General features: G+C 34.8%; 2 protein-coding genes across 5 annotated transcripts in view; one reads left to right on the top strand and one right to left on the bottom strand.

The window, feature by feature from the left end:
- Nucleotides 1–9,695, bottom strand: part of LOC105330392 (G-protein coupled receptor GRL101) — a 40,497-nt gene extending 30,802 nt beyond the window's left edge. The window contains exons 1-2 of one of the 3 annotated variants that reach the window (XM_011432043.4): nt 9,545–9,695; nt 7,976–8,103 (exon numbers count right to left, since the gene is read on the bottom strand). In XM_011432043.4, the coding sequence (XP_011430345.3) occupies nt 7,976–8,069 (94 nt within the window). In that variant the 5' untranslated portion in view covers nt 8,070–8,103; nt 9,545–9,695. Of the gene's footprint in view, nt 1–357; nt 404–7,975; nt 8,104–9,544 lie in introns of those variants that run through there. The other 2 variants (XM_011432042.4, XM_066086896.1) reach the window with 2 other exon arrangements.
- Nucleotides 9,696–9,869: 174 nt separating this feature from the next.
- Nucleotides 9,870–23,253, top strand: LOC136269483 (uncharacterized). 2 transcript variants are annotated; one of them, XM_066086897.1, is made up of 6 exons: nt 9,870–10,008; nt 20,098–20,583; nt 20,965–21,102; nt 21,426–21,549; nt 22,032–22,241; nt 22,838–23,253. In XM_066086897.1, exons 2-6 carry the CDS (start codon nt 20,159–20,161, stop codon nt 23,042–23,044), a joined length of 1,104 nt encoding a protein of 367 aa, XP_065942969.1. In that variant the 5' UTR covers nt 9,870–10,008; nt 20,098–20,158; the 3' UTR covers nt 23,045–23,253. The 2 variants fall into 2 exon arrangements, with proteins under 2 accessions (XP_065942969.1, XP_034322997.2); XM_034467106.2 differs by lacking the exon at nt 9,870–10,008 and adding an exon at nt 19,518–19,616.
- The last annotated feature ends 774 nt before the right edge of the window (nt 23,254–24,027 follow it).

The raw sequence follows: 24,027 nt of genomic DNA, 5'->3' as shown, positions 1-24,027 counted from the left end.
AAATCAACAAGGGTGGAGGACAGACGCAGAAAGTTCCAGATCTGTGCTGTGTGTCATCGGAAATCTTAATGGTCATGTTTCCCAATTCAAAGTCCGGGAATTTGATGTCCTGATCAAAAATCAGTGACCTGGAAATTTGTGGTGGTCGATTACAAAGACTCTCCAATGCCATTGTGTTCCGGGAGAAAGAGACTATCCAAGTGCATTGAAGCAACCTCAGGAAAAAAAACCTGCTGATGGTTCACGGTGCTGACGATCCGCCAGACTCGTCTAGTGATTCATAGTAACCTAACATTTATAGTGTATGTCTTGAGATATAAGTTATGGGGTAATAATAAAAATAAAATGAAATATCACCTTTATGTTTGCTTTGCCATTCTATCTTCATTAAGAAGCGTGCCCTACAATTTGACTTGTTTACCTACAATTTGACTTGTTTACCTACAATTTGACTTGTTTACCTACAATTTGACTTGTTTACCTACAACGACGCGGAAGAGTGTTCGATTCTACAGGTTTTACACGAATCAATCAGAAATTTCCAGATAGAAACATCAACATGTTCTTTAAGCGGTTAAATAAAACATGGAAAGAGAAGAAATATTTGGCGAACCGACGTCCGAGAACTAGTGTAGAACAATGGCGGGAACTCCATGTATCTAAAATCCCGTAATTGCTTACAAGAGCTTCATCAAAGACACACTATGTGTATAGGGGAACCTCGATCGAGGCAAAACAGCCTGCAGAAAGGTGATTCTGAAGCACATCACTCAGACACTAGCACTGCTGATCGTATCACGTGGAGGACACACAGTTCCGGGGTCTGTACAATAATGCACCAAAGACGTTTTCTCTTATTCACGCAGATATTGTATTTGATAGGGTTATCTATTGACAGAGCTTCATTGTATGTTACAATTCAGTGTTTATACGCGAGCGTTACTTTTTGAATTTTTGTGCTGTAAAAACATTCGAAAATAGAATCAATTTAATAGTGTTGATTGCAAATGATTGTAAACTAAAATACTCGAAAACAACTTTTTGTTATGATTTTTATACAACGTATACCGGTATATCAAACAGCCAACTAATATAAAATACAACTCCGATTTTATTCGATGACTCTTTGTTTACACAAAAATAACTTTTGACAAATACCTATTTGATCAATGTGGCGATTTGCTCGCGTATCTCGCAAATAACACAAAAATCTTCTATCTAATATACAAAATTTAGGGACACCTGTCACTGCCATTTAATGTTCATACATATATTTGGACACGGAATGATGGTTTATAAAGCTTATTAAAGCTGTGTTACCTTAAGCTTGCTTCCAATTTATTTCATTCTTTGCTTTTTTTAAGCTTTGCAACTTATCAAAGTATACAATTACATCTTATTAGTAACAGAGAGTAGATGTTCCACATTACATAATAACACATGTTACATTTCATCTATTTAATAGGTAAAAAATATTAAAAGAACAACTGCAAAAGTTAACGTGGAATAACACATCGTCATAAAATGACTGACCTCTGATCGAAACCATTTTTTGTTTTTTTAAAAGGATTTTATCGACGGCAACATATAACTTACTTCATGGCCGAGTGGATAAAGTGTCGGGCTTGTGATCCGTACATATCGAGTTCGAATCCCGCGGGGCATTTGTTGTTACTTACTGCATTGATTTTTTTAAGATATTCTATTTTTATCCCCAATTTGCAATTTTTTTGCTTATTTGACATATGTATAGTTTATTTATCATTATATATTTACATTCCACGTATATTTTGCATGTAAAGCTACTGCAGATATAGCACCATAACGCAGACATGGTACTAAAAGGTTTAATGACGAGTTTTAATTGTGACGTCACAAACGTTGAACGCTGATAAATACAACGTCACAGGCGAAAATCAAAGATCACGCTTGTGGCTGTTACAGTGGCTCTTCCATTAATTTAAACTTACCCATAGGATAGTACAGTAATTTTGAGGTATAATTCGCATTTGCGTACAAGGCAAGAAGGTAAAAAAATGTAAATATAAGCATTAAATCCATCTCTTTTGAAAGATAGAATCTCATAACTGCAACGGTGTGTGCAAACAAATTTTCATAACGCGCTAACGCGCGTTATTCAATTTGTATAATGCACACACCGTTGCAGTTATGAGACTATATCTTTCAAAACAGAAGGATTCAATACTTAAATCTTTCATAATCAAATAATTAACAGTTAATTTGAGTGACTTTTTTCAGGTGTGTTATTCCACCTTAATTAGGGATATTGGTTTTTAATTTCATTCTAAAACGAATATATTTGCCGAGGTTATACTTTAGAATTCTCATCATTAAACCATTGCAGCAGTTTGAACATCGATGGTTTCTCATAGAAATACTTTTAATATATCTTAACGGTACCAATATATACTAGGCACACTAAGATAAAATGGGATTCATCTTCAAAATAGGCTTTACATGAAAAACAGTTCCTTTGGGCTCTGTATGTATTATTATTCCGTTCAGTTTCAATGGCTGGACAATGTGAAGGCAATCTAAATTTCAATATACACTGTTCCATGTACCCAAAATATCTTGTTAGCCAGGTCTGCGATTCTTTGACTAATAACTTTTAGAGTAACTTTTAAAAAGCGACAATAATGTTTCATTAGCTTCTCAACTTTTGTAAATTAAGTATTATATTGAAAGACAACTCCCATATAAGTAAATTTATAAATATACATCATTGCCGATAAACCATTTTTCGTTACACTTATTCTCTTTTATGTCAGTTAAATTAAAACAAAAATGCTATTATATCCAGGTGTTTTACAAAGTAAAAGTATCAAAGTGTCAGGCTGAGTTATATCCAAAGAAGAAGAAAATATGTTTTGTGTTAAAAACTCTGAATGGCGGATTAGAGGATAGTCATGCACGAAGTAGTGGTGTCCAATTTTACCATTAAACCAAAGTCGTTGATGCGGATCGGAAGAACGTCACCTAGGGTCGAGGGTCCATAAAACAATATACAATCTTTCTAGATCTAATTAACTATACAACGTAATTACTTTACAGTAAAGCACCTCAGTCTAATTAATCATACCTTAAATTTATCAGAATATGCTTTGACTGTAGGTCGAAAATATCTCAAAAAGATTTCGACCATCGAACTTCATAATAAACTCATCGACTGGATAAACATGTCTGTGAGTATTTTATTTTAACAAAAATGTCCACACCAAAGCTGTCTTTCTGTTTAGAGAGACGCCAAATGATTGTTACTGTCAGATTATTTTATATGTTTTAGTGTTTATTTGATGAGATTCTTAATGTTTTCTCCTAATGGTTTCTGATAGAGGCGAACGTTCCAGCAGCATATACATCGCCTTGTGGAAAACTTCGCAGTAAATCTTTCCCTCAAGTCGAAACACTTTTAGCTTGTAAATATTTATGGTACGATTTGTTCGTTAAATCTGCTATTAGGAATCACATGTGACAGACAAGCTTATTTTTGAGGGGAGGATATTAGAATACATACACCGTAAATTGTCACTGAAGCGGTTCCGGGCACCTGCGTTCCCAGACAAATTCACCCCCGGAGAGAGGGCAATAAAACGTGATATAATAGGTGCTGTGATAGGCTTTCTGTGATTAACAGAGATTCCTCACGCCAACCAACCGTCATGTTATCTGAGTAAAAACTTCGCCGCCCCGGCATGTGTTATCTAATAGAGAACAATGCTGTGAAAATGTAAGAAAGACCCAACTATCTCCGACCCGGGAGGGACGTAACACTCACCGGTTGTTCTGATCATCTTGAATATAAACATAACTGTTATAAACACTGACATTACGCCAGCTACAATCGGTGTGGGGTAAACATGGAGGAGTTTTTTGTTTGAGATTTAAAATAGACCACAGCACGGAATTAGAATAAGAATTCACCTCTTATGCTTCTTCACACATGGACGAGAACCTGTAGTAGCGAAGAATGTAGTCTTCCCAGTCTAGCGTGTTTATTTGACATTCGATTTTTATAAATGAATGATTTCTTATTGAAATCTTCTCTTCGTTATTATATTATTTGTTTCGAAATTGATATCAGGATTAGAGATTTATATGTGACATATATCGTTAAGAACTTCCAAAATAAAGTCTCGTTGAACAAGGCATGAGGGGCTCTGTAATACCTTAGCAAGACTTAGCTATCAGCCAATCGATTGAATGTAAAGTATCGTGTCGGGCGTGTCTTATGTAACAATTGACGTTCGATACAAAGTTTAGAACATTCCATTCGAACGACAAATTTTACCACTTCAATGCGCTTCATTGTAAGTATAATTTTATAAATTTCTTCTCTCTCCAATTTGTTACCTAACAGCGTAGCGCAATGGATTAGCGCTTTAAATACGAATCTTTAAGTCATTTGTTCGAATCCAACTCGGGCTTTCATAAACTTTATCTTTCCAAAAATTTTAAAACATTTTGTAAAGTTTGAAAATTCTAAACTTATGAGATTTTAAAACATTTTGTAAAATTTGAAAATTTTAAACCGATGAGAGTATTTTGATGAAAATGTACTTTAATCCACATTAATCCCGACATGTGTCTCATACCACCTTAATTAAATCAGTGACATAGAATATGATTTATACAACAATGTATCGATTTTACTTCAAAACAGATTAAGAAACAAAAAAGTCAGGAATTGTTCTCAGGCAGAAATCCCGTTTTTATGTTTACTGAAAGACAACCATTGGCAGAACCGTCATTTTGAGCAATCATCACCTCAGAGATTCCTTTATAATTATATAAATCATACGGTTTATTGAAAAGAGAGAAACCCATAACAACGCCACTGCTCTTACTTTTGGACACAGACGTGTAACTTGAGACTGTTTTCGCCTCAATCAGACTTCTGGCATTTCACTTTTACAACTTTATATAATAATGACCCTCTCCCGACGTGGCCATTCCCAGAATTCACCGTAAGACGCCGCTTCCTGGCCCGTCAAAAACTTACGTGATACATCCTGATGAAAAATAATTAAGACCACTCTACGCCCTTTTGTACGCGAGATCCAAGGCAGCTTCTAATGGCAACCGAAAACTGAAAATACTAAGCGGAGTTAATGGAAGTCGAGTGTTGATTGGATCATAAATAGACGTGAAGTGTTTATCTCTCCATTTTGGGTCCTGATGTCAACTGCGGGGAAGTGTCTTCAGAAAGAGGGCATTGGATGAAAAACAATCAACGGTACAAGTCAATGGGCCTCGTGCAAGTACAAATGGTCGCGTGTTAGGTCCCGTTCCTCAATAATGGACAAAATCAAATCAAAATAAATCTCAGACATTAACAACAAAACGGTCTCCGTGGAGACGTATTTAAGATATAGTAAATTACTGACGCTTAGGATACAATGTTTCTCAAATTTACTTGAATCTGCTTACTTTGATGTTTGATTAGTACTCATCATAAACAAGGCGTTGACCGAGGCAGTACTATTATTTACAAGGTACTAGTACGGTGATCATATGAATGACACTATTTTTTGATTAGTTAATTTGTTACCTTTTACATAATTTTTAAAATTTTTACTTAATCATATCGCAGATAGCTCTATAGATAATTCACAAATAACTTATATGGTTAGCCCTTTTACCAGAAGTGAGTTTATTGATACTATTTGCTAAGAGTTTCCATCCATCTCGACACGGGCACACTAACACACAAACATTCACATACACACAGTAAGTCTTGCTTGCATGTATACCTCCTCCAGCAATGAGTTGCGCGGGGGGATAGTTATCTATGATCAATGGTGGCTATAGAGAGCTGGATCTCCAGTACTTGGTTAGTGGTAGGGGCGTACAGCTTGTGCTTAATTGTGGTAAATTCTTCAGATGCGCTTGATACATCATGCTTGATTTAGATGAAATATTCAGGCCCAGTGTAATAAAAACAAACCAAACCTAGGACTCAGACCTGCATGGCTGGCGTAATCATTGCTAATCAATAATTTGGAATCAAACCTAAACTCGGTGTAAACTTGTTTGCATTGCAAAAACAAATTGAGAAAACAACAAAAGAAAACCAAAAAATTAGAATTCCGCGATTCCAACGTTTTCCATCAAATCGCGAGAACAATAATTCGCGAATGCCGAATTTTTATCACAGTTTCTTGTAATTAACATATATCCGAAAAATTTAAGCGAGATTGTAAAATTCGCGAGACGTGATTCTCGCGATTATACCCGGATGTTAATTCCTCGCGTTTAATTAGGAATCTACAGTAACTTATTTTCTTCCGTTCATCTCAATCACTCCCTTCGATCCCCATTTGTATGACATTTCATGTCCACACCCTTCAAATATGACCGATACACGTCATTTAAACGTCATAAAAAGGTGCAAAGATTAAAAATAGTCAAAGCCAGTGAAGTTGTAATCCTTGATTAAACTGATTGTGGAATGTTAAATGGCACCGTTCTATTTACTAGGCCTATGAAGATAATGCTCCCCAAATAACGGAAGGGGACAATTTTATGATTTCCTCCGTTGGTTGTTGTGGCCCTGGGTGATTATATTGATTCAGAACTATTACTCCCAAACCTGAAGAAAAGCATGCAGATGAAGCTAATTAGTTGGTCCACACTACTGTTTGATCTCCACAGAAATGATTTTTTTTCTCCAAGATTCGGTTTTGGGATGTCAATATGTCGCTGAAATAACCGATCGTTCGGTGAACAAAATGATCTTTTTTGATAACCATTGATTGGGTATTATAGGATGTCCAAGTGAAACTGATGCAAACTCTTACCGATGCCATAGTTTTGAAGTTGTTTCAGCAAGGAGTCTCGCTATGAACAACGGTATATCCTAACCTTGCTTATCAGGCAGTGCTTTTTTTGTTCTAATGCACACATAATGACACTTTAACATATCCTGTGCATTAATGACCCCTTTCTAGTGATATCTTACAGAGAAGTTCTTCCTTTTCGCTGATCGAGGTTTTTGAAGTATGGGTATCAATGCTGTTTATCGCACAAATAGAGCGGCACTTTAAGTAGATGCTGAAGAAAAAACAAACAAAATCGAAGAACCGCCAATGGTTTAAAACATCTCTATGTGATTTTAATAGCTTCAATTTGGCGCTAACTTCTTCACGTTGTGTATCATCAAATTCAATCTCCATTGATACAAAAATACACAAGTTTTATTTATATGCATAACCTTTTACACATCAGGTCGCGCTCTTTCCAAGATGTTTTTGTTTTGTTTAAAACTCCTCTTTGGTATCAACTTACTTTAACGAGACAGTTGAACATCGGTATCTTTTGATTGGAATGTTAAGTCTATCGACACTCAGAGCTCAGAAATATTTGCAATATCTAAAGTCATTTACCAAGCTGAAGTGCACACTTTTGTGTAATGCTCACTATATGCACTTTGGCTGCAAATCTATCTTTGGATAATCAGATTAACTTTAACGGTTATTTTTGAGATAAATACATGGTCGTGTTGATGAAATATTTAGCATATAAAAAGTCGATTTTTTATAACCAATAATTTTAATTGAGCCATAATGAAGCACAGAGAGGATCGTGCGAGTATTCAAAACAGTTAGAACCATTTTAACAAGACCTTGGACTTTCGGTAGGATGTTACTATCTTTTTCTTGCGTCAAAACAAGTTAAAGATGACGCTGGTTTCAAGTGAAATATACACCGATTGCGTAGTCTGTGCTCAAAAGCCAGACAAATCTGGTTGATTTCAAAGAGCCAGAGCTGAGTGGCCAGCGATGAAATAGACAGACCTACGTCACATTGCTGTTTGACACAACTACCTAAAGTCCAAGCTCCTGTTAAAATAGTTCTAATACATCAAAGAGAGCAACATGGTGGTCACCTTAAAGGCACACGCTGTACAACAATACTGGTAGATGTAGACAGATGTAGTCAATACATGACTTACCTACTGCAACACTTCCGGTCAAAACCAGATAGACAAAGGATAACTGGACAGTCCTCATGTTGGTCCAGTCAGGACTCTCAGCAGCATACGCCATTACATTGTGTAAAAGGATTTCTCTTTCTCGTTACCTTAAAAAGAAGTAATAATGTGCTTTTGACAAACTTGATGTATGAAAAATATCGGATATATAGATGAAAGGTTCAGGTGTTTGAAGTCGCAAATGCAACCTTTGTGGTATGCAAAGACAAAGAAATTATGCCTATCCTCATCAACATGTGGGCGTCTGTGAAAACCGAAGAGTTCCGAAGGTATTGCAGACAATGGTCTACAGTGGTAATCTATGACAAGAAACAATGCGCAACGAATGACGAAGAAATTCAAACCGCAACACCTATTAACTTCAAAATTTACTCAGATGCTGATCTGAATTTTTGCTGGCATTACATAATCCCCGCTAACACGTTCGACTCCTGGTAGTGCCAGGAGCGATTGCTGATACATCTAAACTCTTTGTACATCTCTTGAACGACCTCACATCAGTAAATGTGATGTTAATTAGTGTTCAATAGCAATCTGGAATTACCTGCCGTCTAATTCATTAGGACAGGTACACGGGGAGAGCAGTGGCCACTGATGAACAGTGAGCTTGTTAACCGAGTGGACCAACATCAATAAGACGGAAATTATACGTAGAAGTATCCCGTATGTACATTTATAAGACAAATTATCGAATGCGAACGTCACCGGCATTTTGATTTTCAAATTAATTTTGCTTCTTCGTGTCATTTCCGTCATCTCAAAGATAGGTGGTTATCCTTAAAAACAATTTAGATTTTACATTATAGTTATCATTAATTTTCGTTTACATTTGTTGAAAAATCTATATTTTTTGTAAAGGACATTTCCTAGTTCTTAATGACCCTAAATAACGAAAAGAAATTAAATGACCTGACATCCTTAATAAACATATGCTTAAATTGGTTGATACGATTTGCTATCGGGAATTAGAATATAAAACATCGTAATTTCTGAATTACAAATGAATTGTCACATCTGTGATTGGCTTTAAAATCAATAACGACCTTTTTCTCCGCAAATTTTGAAATGTCACTGAATATTGTTTTACCACAGAAATTGCCAATTAATAAGAAAAGTAAACAATTCCTAAAAATCAAGTTCATTTTTTTCCCTCCATTTGTACATAGATTTCATTGCCTCAGATTGTGAAAAAAAGATCGAGCTTTATATAAATAACAATTCCATCTACTCACGATCAAACTCTGCAATGGCCTGCATTTCTTTACCGTATCAAATATGTTTTCATTGAGCCATAGATGCCTGCTCCCTACACTTACTCAACAAGTATTCTTTTTATTTTAGTTTCAAATATTTCATTTTTGGCCGTATAACAGACTATAATTTCGCTCTGATATTTATTACGAGAAATTAAGGGGGAAATTAATGAAGCAACAATAAAAGCTAGTTGTTAATTCAGCCTCCTTATCAAGATTACGGAATGAAATAATTTTTAAGATGATAATAAAACACGATATGCACGGCAACACTTACCAAGATGCTTACTTCCAAAATACAAACGTTAAAATTGTATTACAGGATAAGTCAATTCACATCCTCATTTCAAATATAAATATTGAATATGTTAAGTTTAGTGAGCACACTTCAGATGAAAGTGTAGCTTTTGCTAAGCTGCTTGGTGTTGGTGGTTAAGACCGTGCGTCGATGGTGGAGCTCTGCTATCGATGACGCGCTGAGGTACGGACCCAGTGCGATGATTGACAATTTTTTTCTCCCATTGAACAGTAGCTAAGAAGAGTTTTGTCGATACGCATCACTGCCTTTATCACGAACCCTGCGCGGCTGTAAGCGGGATGGAAGGTGGGAGGAGAGAGAGAAGAGAGAGAGAAAAGAGGAGCTCTCGACTGATACTTCAGCTCACCCAGCCATCAACTATCAATTCATCAGCCCGTCTCATCAAGTAGCTTATTACTTCTGATCACAATAACATGATGGGGGTAAGTGATTGCATTGCTGCGAATTAATGGAGTGAGTAGTGGACTAGTATAAACAAGACGACTATCACGGACCGATAGGCCACGGGGTCGAAACGGTCAGGGGGCGGCGACCCCCGGGTATTGCAAGACTAACTCAGTACAATGAAACGTTTATGCTACATTAGCACCCAAAAACACAAAGACAATACAGTGATATCTGAACCGAAACAGTACAATGTACTATATAGTGGTTTGTACTTTAATCAATTTTTTTTATAATTACCTAACATCATTGCCGATTTTTTTTTTTTAAAATAGGCCAGTGAATTTATTTTTGTACCTTTTATATTCTCAGATAAATCAGATTACCTTAACTAAAACGCTTCCATAAAAAAATCCATAATGTTTTTTGCATTTGAGTCTGCCTTTTAATAATGAAGAAAAAGAAAATAAAAACATACATGGAATTGCTTTACAAAAGCATTTACCAGAATTTTATCCCAACTCCATTTGATTAAATCACGGCTAGAGTGCGAGAACTGCAGTGCGGAATTTGGCGGTCTTTTTTGTGGAGCTGGGTCTGTATCTGATGGTTTGACAAATTCTGATTTATTAGCATTTATATGACGTTTGATTCAGTAAGCAGAACGTACAAAATGGCGATTTCTTGGTGCAAATCACAGAGGCCAACGTGAAATTTGATTTTATGTTTGCATGGGAACTTGTTAACCGCCTATATCGACGAAATGAAAAGTATATTCTTACAAATAGTTTTAGTTTTATAGAACGCACAAACGAATGATAAGGTCCCTCAGAATTCTCGAATCATTGTTCTTAATAAGCCGTATGGTGTAGATATTCATGGAAAGTAAATATCGAATGAAAAGCTACTGTTTCCGACAAATTTAAGACAGCCTTTATACCGATCACAACAGCGAAGTCCGTATTGTATGCGGCATAATACCTTATGATTATGCATATATGTAGTAAGCAAATTGAAAATGGAGGAAGGGGGGGGGGGTGTAACCGCAGTGCACTGCAAAGAAAGATGGGATAACTAGATGGCACAATTGCTATATGATACATTTTCATTAAAATGATAACAATAAAATACAATTGTAATTTTGCAAAAAAAAAAAAAAAATTAGAAGATAGTAGTTATATCTATATTAGTCGGTAAATCGAAGAAAATAAAAATTAATTGCCTCAAATGTTGGTTGAATCGAACCCCTAACCAAATAAGGCCAGTCATATAAGGTTTTTGTAACCACTGAACCGTTAAATCCCAACAAAGAAGTCAAAAAAATTGGGAAATGTTACTTTGGTCGCGATATTACGGACCACTATTTTTTTTCTAGAATGTTCAGTTGTTGGAACACACATGCATAGTGGGCCATCAAAGATAAGGTTTTTTTATTGAAATTGTTCTGTTTTCTATTAGACCTTCACCAGACTATGACAAAATTATGGAGCAAAGACTCGCTCTATAAAATAAAAGGCAGTGAAGTTCTAAAAAATAATTCTATTTGAAGATTGTTGTACGCATGCACTGCTTCAAATCAAAATATTCCAAGTATTGAGCCTATTTAAGGGTTACATTTCAATGTTATGGTAAACATAAATCGTTTGGAATGATATTTAAAAGAATTATCAAACTTGTTGATATTTTTATACTTCAGTTTCTTATCTGTCCTAAGCTGAAGGTCTGTAGCATTCTAGGTCGTCCATCCAAATTCCTTCAGACCGGGAGTTACAGACCTCTGCAGCCAGTCTGTCCAAATATAGGCATTTTACCCGCCTTATTCCCCCATCTTTAAAAGCAGTTTTCGAATGCTTCTGCTCATGTTATTATTTTTTCGGATCAAAACACTTAACAATGAACTTTTTAGAATTTAAATAATTGATTGATTCATTTAGTTTTTAATATGTCTATCTTTGGAGAAAAAAAAAAGAAGAAGCCGGAGGAGATGCTATGCCCTTATATATGTATAGTATGCACTTTTCAATAGTGCAGTTTCATAAACATCCATTTATGAATTACTTATTCTATGATAATCCCAGAGGATACAAATACCACCTCTGCTTTTATATCTAGTGTGTATTATCTGTTAGGTGATAAATTTACTGTTAAATATTAAAAAACCTTGGGAAAATAATAATTCGTTGCTTAGAACTATTTTGCTTTAGGATAATCTAGAAATTTTTTAACAGTTTTATTTCCTGTCGAGGATGAATGTTTTTTCCCATATGAATTTCATGTAGAGAAGTAGTTTTCCAATAAGAAAAAATTTACAACCTTTTTAAATTAAAGGTTACTACAAATCTAAATTCTATCCACAGGCACCTGATGTTATAAATCTTTTCTTATAATAAAAATAAATATCATACACCCAATAATACATTATATTTTTAGGTACATGTATATTGAATATATTTTCATCATGAGAAAAAATTTCAACGTCAGGTGCCTTTGTTCAAAGAATTGAGGCAACGCACTTTGAAAAATTATCGAAGTTTAAATTCATACAGGACTTTGATTCCAATAGGTAATTCTTTTTAAAAGAGTACTAGTAAGGTATGCGCCATGTTGTTTGGCAAATATCACGGCAAATAGTCGCTATTAAGGCTATCTTAAGAACAGTTTGATTTGATTTGACGTCAATGTGGAAAGTTATGTTACAATATATTTCTTTGACTTTATTAGAATTATGATATTAACATTAACATATGTTTTATAAAAATCAGCTTAATGTGTATCAATTATGTATTTTGATATCACAGAGAGCTTCAGCTATGTACGTGAAATAGCGAACCCTGATAGTTACATGTAAGCCTTACTCTGGACCACTGGTTTATTACTTTGACCCGCATGCCCCGATATTGGTCAGCGCTTATGTCTCCCACATTAGTTACAATATTGACAGGATGTCTGTCTTTGCCGGACACTTCTCTGATGGAGTGTCCTTCAATGGCTTCTCCGATGTCCAGGTAGGAAACAAGTCACCTGTTGTTATTCCAAGAACACGTTCTGGCGACAATTCCAACCGTTGCTACATTGTTTTCAATCAGCACTCGTCCACTTCAGTTTACACGTTGTCAGCTTACTTCTAATTCTCTGTTACGGACGAGAACACTGATCCGTCTTTACAAGAGAGATTTTGGTGAGTTTAGATTACCTGTGATGAATCCAAATCAATGTAGTGTAGGCTGTTTGGTGGCTGGTCCTTTGACACATTTAGTTTATCAATTATGGGATACAACTTGAAAATTCCACCTTTCGTAGAAAATAAGTCATATATTTGAAATAAACTTTTTGAAAATTCAATATAACCTTTTCCATATAATTATGATTTGCATTACTATCATTTTAATGATATAGTACTTTTTTGTATGGATTGTTATTCGCGGAAGCAAACTCAACATAAGTCAGTTTTGTCGTCATTTCCCTATTGCATATTTATGAAAATTTTGTATAAAATGTTAAAAAAAATTTCCGGTACTATAAAATGTTGAGTGACAACTTATGGATGAAATGATTTACTTTTAGACTCCATATGTTAAACAGACAAAGATGTTTGTGAATGTCAAAACGCTTTTTTTTTTTGGTGATTTATGTAAGCTTGCAGGTTGAGAGCACTACAGAAATAATTGATCAAAACTGATGATTTTGATCTGGTGTTGTTAATAGCTGTATGACTACAGTCGGATTTCGTAAGAAAAAAGACAATAGTTGTAGATGTATATATACCGTATCTTTTATCTATATAAACTGAAACTTTTGAAATATTTTCATCGACATGTAAATTCTTTTTTACAAGGTAAAACTAACAAAATATAACATATCTCTAACGTAGATTCAAAACGGGGGTAAATTTCAATTCGGAACACCTCGCCCAATTTTTCAACGTTATCATCCGTGTACTTTTGTGTCGTTTACAATGCAGAGTTCCCGTATCTAGATTTTATTTTTGCCTGCGCTCTTTAATCAAGCTAGAGGGGTGTTTCAAAGGAGATATTCTGGATATGGAACAATTTAAGGAAAATGTGCTGTATGAATATCTTGGAACAGAGTATAGATGACGCTTCAGTAAGTCAAGGAATATTTTAAAAATGCGTCTCTGTGTCAACCGATCCTTCATGACACACGTCTTCTCTTACATCAGTTCGGAGATTGAAATTCTCTTATCGAGCTTTCTGTACCATACAACAACTGTCAAACTCATTTTCCATACTTCGTTAATCTCCCTTCCGATTGGTCACCGGATTGGCAAAGCGAGATTTACAATCAGTGTAATTTTGCGCGCAAAATAGTTTCTATCAGAATACCCAGGCGACGGAGCTCGAACCCTCTATAGAATTACTTTGAGCATATATTGTTTAAATTTGTTTAGATTCCGGGTATAATTCTCCTGATGCAGAGATATAGTACTGATAGTGTTTGCTCAGTGCGCGTGAGGTGGCTATCCGAGTAACAAAGTCCCAAAACCCGCAGATTCCTCCGCCGATACGGTCACGCTGATATGTCAGACTGAAATTCTGCTAACGCGATAAAAAGAAGGACTATGGTAGATTTTTTGTTTCCGAACTTTCCTATTTGCTGTCGTTAGGCGATAAGAAGAACTCCGTTAAGTTTGACCCGATTAAGGTGAACATGATTGGTTGATTTGGCGCGATAATCGATCTTGATGTTGAGTTGTTGCAGAAGATTTACTTGTGTTTTAATGCCGAAATATAGAGACCAAAATGATGAGATACATGTATAAGAGGTGACCAACGTAATGATGGCCGAAATCGTGACATTCTGTGTTTCTTGTAAACGCTATCTCTTGTTTGTCTCTTTGTTTTCAATGCAGTGAAAGTTGATAGTCTATGTTTTACAGCAAGACTCAAAACGATCTAATTCAGTTTTAATGTTGGTGAAGTGAAAAAACAAAACAATAGAATATATTTCAAAAAACCTAATTTTTTTCATTTTGTTCATTAGAACTTCTGATTTATTTTTTCGATATGAAAAAAATTAATGACGATTAAAAATTCTTTAGAATGGAATGAAAATCGACTTTTCTTATATGGACCGTTTAGAAGTTTTCTTCATCCCATATTCTATGTAATGTAACATTGAAACTGTCTTCCTTATGATCTTGTAGACGAGAACAACTATAATATGTAAATTTATATCTTGAAATTAGGACAATGGAAATAAATAGTGTGTTTCTGGTTCCAGGATCGAACTAATTTTATGCAAGATCTTTCTGTAGAATATTTTACAAACTTATGTCGAGTTGTTCATTGTTAACCCCGGTATCTTCATCTAAAATGTACATGACATCATTAACAATCAGACATTTGTGTTCAGTTTACTGAAGAAAAGGTACGAAAAACCTACTTAAATTTGTGAATAAAAATATTAATATTCTCAGAGTAAAAACTGCCTATTAAATATGCACAACTGGTCACAATATTTTCTCATATTTCCATGCTTGTTGCTCTTTGTCTGTGCATTTCGTTTAACATACTGGTGCTGAATGAACATCAATTGAACATTAATAACGTGTTTCTTGGCGCCAGAACCAAGGATTTACATGTACCTGCGCAAAAGTTTGCGCAATGTGAATTGGGCTAAAAGACGAAAATGTCGATGTATTCGTCTGGGTGCAGTTTCCAAAATATTAAACGTATTTACATGCTTATTTCAAGGTAGATATTTTTTGTTAAAGTGAAGCAAATTACTTGAAACGCAAGATTTAACACCTTGCAAAAATGATCTTTATGTCTATAGTTAATACTCGTGAAAGATGTTCTAGAGTATCTATACTAATAATAATTGTACCAATTTAATAACGTATTTTCCCGATAAAGTTTGCTTAGGAAGACATTGTTATCATCGATAATTAAAATTCAATAAGAGAAATTCTTAACTCTGTTCCATTTTCAGATATTTGAACAACTTTTGTGGTATAACCTTGATATACACTCATGAATCATGCTATAAAACATCAAAATGAAATATGTAACAGTTGCAATGTGTAGAAACTCGTGTTTCGACGTTTTTATTACCAAAAGTCGGCAGTAAAAAACATGGCCCCTCAAACTATGCCTCTTCGCACCAAGTAGGTATACCAATTATTTTTCTTAGGTATTATCCATAAACCGCCGCTAATTAACACACGCACGGTCCCTGGAAAGGTTTATTTGTCGTAAAATTGTTATGTAAGTGATTGATGCCCTTCATTTTACGACATCCCCTTGACTGCGGAAGTCGTTACAAAGAATTATATCTAATTTAAGCAAAGTTGTAAACGACATTTTTATGAGAAAATATTTTGTCTGAATTAAAACCCCTCGTGTTAAAGTTGTTGTTAACCTATTTATTCAATCCATGCAACACATGGTGGTGTCTGGTTTGCGCGCAAAACAGCATTACCCCCGCCTGTAAATAGCAGGCTGACCTAATATCCAGAAGCATACCGAACTGACGCTTTTGACCCGCGGAATAACTTGCAGGTTGCTGGCGCGCTCTTGTTTCTCAGTTTACTGGTAATTGAAAAACAAATGTTTTGGTTGTACAACCACCTACCAATACTTAGAAAGGGGAGAGCTGTGGAGTTTGCTCGGCCCAAAAGTGTCTATATTTGACAACAAGAAACAATGAATTAATGATTGTCTTTCCAAAGCTAGGAAAATATTGTATTGAACTCAATCCTGTGATTAATTAGTTGATTTTTATTTGCAGAACTTGAACTATAAATAAGATCGTTTGATCCAAGGGTTATCAAGATTTGAGAAGGATTTAAATTATTGGATTGTATCTAGAACATGCAGATTCCCATTGATTATGCATGCATTTTGAACATGTTTACTCGCCAGACAATAATTATTCTGCCAGCTCATTTGCATGGGAATAATAGGTCCCGGCGCAGGGCTATAAATGCAATCGATGATAACGAAATATCTCAACCCCAATCTGCACGGACTCGAGTTTGTCTGTTTTCTATGTCTTGTTGATGGTCCTCCAGTCTTTGTGTTGTAAGGTAAAGAGGTGTCAATCAACCTTTTTGGTGGCGCCACGTGTCATAAGACAATGCGTTGTTGATATACGATTCAATTCAATTGGATTTATTCTCTCAAACCATTATTATACAATGGTACATGAGGTACAATAACATATTTGCATTAAATTGTGACGTCAAGGGTCTAATAAATGATATATAAATTATAATACAACAATTATAATACGAGAACCCTCACCTAACCAACCCCTCATACTATTCCGTCACGTACCACCACCCACACACACAGCCTCCAACCTTTTTTCTACCCTACGCGGGGCAATCATTTTCTTAAATTTATATGCATATTTATATATACAGGTAGATAAATACTTTTTTAAATTTAAGATGGTATACGTGCCTGGAGCCACACAAACTCACACCTGCAACATGGACAATCAATGACGCATCATGCAGCAACACAGTCACTCAGATACTCGAACACTCTTTCTTCACTCTTTCTTCACGCATACTGTATGCATAAACTCGCAGCAGGAACACGGTAAAACAGTTACTTGGTAATAATTTCAACCAATCACGCAATCTGATTAATATTGGATGTTTTTGATCCTCTACCGCTACTCTGAGAATCGGTTTCAATACTTCGTTTAAGGTGCATGGATCACTACTTCTTGAATGTGTTTTTCAAATTAGCAGAAAATTATTTTATTGTGAATAATGGCTAGATGCATCAGCAGTATATGTAAGCCAAACAGGCATAAAAGTATTCAAGTTTTGAGAAAAAAATATGGTTTTCGAATATTTAATTCAGTAAAAATACAAAAGCTCTCACAAGTCGGGCTCTTATTCTGCGGTTCACTCGGCCTGTACTCTAACTACTGAGCTATGGTATCATTGTTGCACAATTATATTTAAAATAGAAATTGAATTGCGCACATGCCCTAATCCGCACAAACTTCTTACATTCTTTCTTTCCAATTGGGAAGTGTTTCATATCTTCTCCATCTTTTAAAATCCTATAGAATCCGGATTAAATTCCTGCAGGAAGGAATTGTCACCATCCTAACGGAAATTTTAAATAGACCTTAACTTAACAAAATGATGTTCCATCAAGGAATTATTTATCAAGGAGGAACATCATGTGTAGGCAATAAAAAAAACCAAAAAACAAAAAAACCGAAAAAAAACCAACAAAAAAAAACCAAAAAAAAACCCCACCCAAACATCAATCGTAGTTATAATCTGTGTAAAGTCTATTCTATATGATATTCCATCATCGCTAACCAAGGATTCCTTCCCTAGCTAGCAAAGATGAGATTAATGATTATACTAAGTTACTGAAGCACGTAAGATTGGGGCAAAAGTCCCACATTGAGTTTGACTAAGCCATACAGTTTACTATGTGACATAATTATATAATAACGTAATATAAGTTGTGCAAATCGATCTATATATATAGAGTTATCGTTCTTTCATCTAGTAGAAACACCATTCTACTCTTGCAGGTCGTAACACAGGGGCCAAGCCCGTTTTAACATTAATTTCAATGTAACCATAAATAAAGATGGTTACATTAAAATTAATGTTAAAACGGACTTGGCCCCTGTGGGTAGTAACAAAATATGTTTGTCGATAATATATGCAAATGCTTCCCTTCCCTGGTTTTAATGGAACATATGATAAAAATAAATAATGAAATAAAATAGAGTATATGTCCGAATTATCATTTCTTACAGTGTACAACCTATAATATTAAAACATATATTTTTAAAAAAAAAGTCACGATTTTATCAAACAAAAAAAAAACAAAAAACAAAAAAAAAAACGGGGGATAATAAAAAATAATAAAAATGCTGAACAGAAAATAGTTACAGCTTTATGGAACCAAATACATAGACGTTGTCTCTAAAATTGATCAATGAAGAAATTTGTATGGTACTTCTTTATTGAGTCTTTTTTTTATTTTTTTCAAATGTCTAAATATGTTTTTACAACTATTCGTGATCGCTTTTGTTTAATTCTTAAACAAAATAAAATGGGTTCACGTTCAACTATCAACACTGCAGCAGCTGATTTAGGCCTCGCTGACTGTTTGAAATCAATTGACAGTTTTTGATTTACAAACGATTCATGTATATATATAAAACAAATAAATAAAATAAGAAAATTAGAATGTTACCGTCGGTTAGCTAAACCTGTATATTGTCATTCTTTACTTGATTGACGCGTTCCTTAGATCGTAATTAAGGGAAAGGAAGTCATCTTCGCTAACAAAGGGTTTCCGATACACTACACTTCTCTTAGAAGGAAACCCTTGGCTAGCGAAGATGGGGGGGGGGGGGGCTTTAACTTTCATTATAACTTTGAACGAAAGTTGGTCACAAGAGATTTTACTATTCTGTGAAGTTAAAGATACATGTATGAAAAGCTAAAAGAAATCACCTTCCATCCACGGTCTAAACTACCAGTGTGTGTGTGTGTGTGTGTGTGTGTGTGTGTGTTTGGTGGGTATTGGGGGTGTTGTTTACTTCGTATTCATTTTATGGGTCGGGATCGGGATTCTTGTATCTTTGGCGGATTTTCGAAGAGGATGCCACAGCTCGCTGTGTCAGTTACTGAGTAAGTCTTCATCGTGTGTTTAGAGGTGAATTATGGTAGCTAAATGAATTTACGGTCCAAACTCAGCGACCAAATTTTATTGTCACGTGTTGAGTCAGTACATTGACTAGGCCTTAGGTTACATTCCGGCTTTAGATGGACATGCAATGAAAACACAACTATTAATATTATGATTCAATTAATGGATTATCGCATTGTAATTATCGTTAAAAATACAAATAACAACTCTAAGAGACATTTTTCTTTATAATCAAACATCTCGGTTGCTCTTGCTGTTCTCCTCCTTTATTTGTTTATTGTTCTAAGTTATGTAACACTTTTTATACAACTGCATGTCAAATACAAAGTAACAATTATAGTTATACATGTCAAATACCCCTGGACCCCATATAGATCTAACACCTGTCTAATGGTATTGTCCAAATGTAGACCTGGAAATTTGGTAATGGTAAATGTTGCAAGATTTCTTTTTTACCTGTAGTTGATCTTCTCAGATGTAGAGAAAGTTATGGAAACCAATTTCGCCTTCTTTTGATGACATTATGGCTGGAAAAAGAAGAGCTGACCAAAGCCTCATAGATGCACATAGATCAAGCTTAAAATCACAGAGACTGGTGCATTCAGATATTGAATTATCAGCTTTTCTAAGTGCTAGCACTGACAGCGTGCCCATACATACGAGATTATGGAGGAGAGCCTTCATTGACAAGCTTGGTATTGGTGCAAGACGCAAGGAATCTCCTGAGAGTCTAATCAAAGAGTGGAGTTTGTCAGTGTTACCTGAAGAATGTCTTCAAGAAATACGCACAATGCTTCCAAAAGTAGCTACTTGTTTTAGAAACGTGGACTTTGATTCCTTAGAGGAGATCAGGGAAGCTGTTATGTGTGATGGACTTCCAACTGATTTGATGAAACTTGTTAAATTTGACACCGATTTCCGATATCCAGGATCTCAAGGTGCTTCAACGTAAGTACTAAAGTACTAAAGTACTAAAGCTGTCTTACAGCAATCATTTTATTAGATGATTCAGTGTTTGATTTAAACAAATTTATCACATTTAGCCCCATCAAACAAGAATAATGTGGTTCATGAACCTCTATTATTGCAAAATGCTTCTAATGGTTGCTATTTTAACTTTATCTTTGGTATTATTTCCTCTCACTAATTAACTTATAACATATCCTTATATTTAAATAATTCATTAATATGGTCATTAAAACATATTTTGTACTGTTTTTTTTTTAAATATAAGTTTCAGAATACTGAATACCGGGTAGGTAACTTGGTTAACTGTTGACAACCTTATGAGTTACATCATAAAACTTTTTGTATATTCTTCTGTTGCAGATTTGGAGCCCGTGCTGAAGACTTCATATTTACTTTGGCATATATCATGGAAAGCTGTAGAGAGGATGAACATTTTCTAAAATGGCAGTACCAGATTTTGTTTGACAAATTTCTTCAAATCTTTGGATTGAAAACAATGTTAGTTATTATTTCATCTTTATGTTCATGAGTTCAAATATTAAGGGACACACTTTAAAACTTCTTCAAACTCAGGTATCAACTTGGTATAAAGTGCCTTGAGTTGATTTATCATGGTGAGAGATCTGTTGCCATTGTTAACATGTTTTCTTTCCCCTTGGCCTCCTCTCTCTTATACTTCACCCAACAGATACTATCTGCCCTGTAGTGATCAGTCTGTCCCTCCTTCTGTCCTGCTACTCTCTGTGTAGAAAATGTGCGAACGTTGCCTTCTTGTTCTCTAAATCTGAATGTTTTTATATTTGATTCTTTTTTTTTTATAGCCAGCAGCCATTTATGAAAACCCAAAAGTCTCTGATACTAAAGAAAGCAGTGAATTCTGAGCCAGACATTTTATGCATGACATCAGATCCCAGAAAGGGGCGCTCTGTCATAGCTGTTTGTGAGGTAACATTTTTCATTAAAAAAGTCACCCAGTTACATTGTGGAAACACATGTAGGCTGTCATTTTCATCTCCATGTCAGTCTGTCTGTCTGTCGTGTAGGCAGTATATATATTAGTTGATATCAGTAATCACACCTTATATGTTTAGTGACATTTACAGTTGAATCATGATGCACATTACGTAAAACTCTTTAAAATGTAACAAGGTAGAAATATTCAAAATCATCAATTTTAAAATAAAGGAAATTCACAATAATCCTAAAAAATGGAATCTGAGTTTTTGCAATTATGAAAAGTATTGAAACACTGGTACACGTACACTGTTAAAATTGCACATCCTATGCATTGTCAAGTGCCACTCATTAATTTTCCAAATAAATTAGTGATTTCTTGAGATTTGAATAGGTAGAGCATAAATACGGTAGATATAATAAGCTGGTACGAAATAATTTTATATCCATATCCACACTTTTTATTTTTTAAGGTTAATGTAAAAGATATAAAGAGTAATGAGAGAGCTGATTCTTCATCATCACCAAACAGAATGCACAGATCCCCCTCTGACGTGAACTCCAGTGTTCCAGCTTTTTCTCCGGATTCCTTTCTGGCCTGTCATCTGGGTGATCTGTTAGTGTACATGGCCAGATCTGTGTCCCCCAGGGCCGTTCTGGGAATGACCGTGGAACAAACCAGTGTAAGTCATTTTTACCATGTTTACTGACCTTGACCGGTTTTATTTTGGGACAGCCAATGAGAATTTAGGAGCGGATCTTGAACTGAATATAGGAATTCCTCTATTTTAAACATAATTAACGCGGTAAATATGAATTTTCCATTATATACCATTTCCTTAAATGATGTTTTAGTGATAGAACGAGGTAAGATTGATTATTTACACTGACATTCACGTTATCAAGCCCATCAAAACTCCAAGCGTAAATCCCATAAAATCACGTGAGAACTGTCATGGCTGCTGAAAAAGACGACTGATAAACATGCTGATGTGTTTTATCTGGTTTTGATTTATATATGGTTAGTTTGTTCAACCTGAATTAAAAAAATCATTTTATCTAAAGGAAGTCAAATATAAAATCGATCTTTTCAGACTGAAGTCAGTCGCATTAAAAAATTAATTTTGCACCATTACGGAGATCCTATGGAATTGTACCCTCTCCAGTAAACATCAGATATAAAAAAATCGGAGAGGGCTACATTATTGCAGCTAATACAAGTAAAATTCTAAATATTTATAAGGATATAACAATATTGTTTATTGCATATGTTTTGCAGGTACGATTCACTTTACTGCATGCTGATGAAAGTATGTTGGAGAGAATTAAGAAATCTGATGGGTCTGTAAGATTTGACACAGAAGAAGAAGAGAGACCCATGTTTTATTACAGTAAACCTCTCAACTATCTAAAAAGGAGAGATCGTTTGGAACTCATGGAGGCTTTACTTCAAATAAGGATGATGCAAAAAAAATTTGAGCAGTGATTGCCTTTTGTTTGCCATAAAATGCATAGCTGGGGCATAATGTGTTGCCCCTCTTGGCCATTCCATCTTTGTTAGCTTTATGAACGTCTTGTTTTATTTTGGTGTAAGACAGTAGTGTGATACACTGATGCTTCTATCATGATGCTTGCCCCAATATGATTTTAATAACTACATGTAATATTGAAAAGAGTAAAGACTTGATGTGGCAATTTTGTTTTTCTTTTTTTTTTCCATATAGCATGTAATCTTAAGTCCCATATTGTGTTGTTATTAAATACAGATCAGTTTCCAACAAATTATATAATCTCAAGGAAGCGGGATGGTCCATCAAATCTACCTTAAATCTTTAAACCTGATTTGTTTAGCTATAAACTATCATTAAGTAAAGAAAATATCGACATATTTTACCATGTGAATTGTTGTATTTTCCTCTATTTTTATATAGAGCTCTTTTTCTAAAGGAGATCAATACAGTCTAAGAATGGCCAAGACCATCTAGCCTTCTTAAAGATACTCTGTAAATGAGTTATTTCCATACAGTACTTGACCAAAAAAAGAAATGAAAAGTCATATCATGACTTCAAAGACACTATAGATACTTTTATAAAACTTAGTAATTTGTTAAAGTTCATCGTGTTCAGTCATTAGAATCTAGAGTAGCAAAAAGTAGCAAGAGTCTTTAAGTTAGTCTGAGGTTTTACCATGTGATCAACTTTTTTTTTTATCTCATTCAACAAAAATAATGATACCTTAATTCTTGTTCTCTATCTGGATTCTGCTTTGTTTTTAAAGTAGAACTGTTAAACTGTGTAACTGTTACACTGAATAACTGTTACAAACTTTTAGTATTGATAAGGTGTTCACTGAAACGATTTTGGGCAATCAAGACTAGAATTCAGCACTCATGTCCGACCAAAAACTAAGTAGTAGACCAAAAATCTTTTCAATTAAAATGATACATCTAAATCGTTAGAATTTCATAC

Source organism: Magallana gigas, chromosome 6 (assembly GCF_963853765.1).
Source record: "Magallana gigas chromosome 6, xbMagGiga1.1, whole genome shotgun sequence".
Classification (NCBI taxonomy): Eukaryota; Metazoa; Mollusca; class Bivalvia; order Ostreida; family Ostreidae; genus Magallana; species Magallana gigas.
This window is presented reverse-complemented; position numbering and strand designations above follow the sequence as displayed.

Bases quoted from the DNA above. Each gene is read 5' to 3' on its own strand.
- LOC136269483 (XM_066086897.1), top strand. From the start codon at position 20,159: ATGGCTGGAAAAAGAAGAGCTGACCAAAGCCTCATAGATGCACATAGA. The intron at 20,584-20,964 runs GTAAGTACTAAA...CTTCTGTTGCAG, and splicing joins GGATCTCAAGGTGCTTCAAC to ATTTGGAGCCCGTGCTGAAG. The intron at 21,103-21,425 runs GTTAGTTATTAT...TTTTTTTTATAG, and splicing joins ATCTTTGGATTGAAAACAAT to CCAGCAGCCATTTATGAAAA.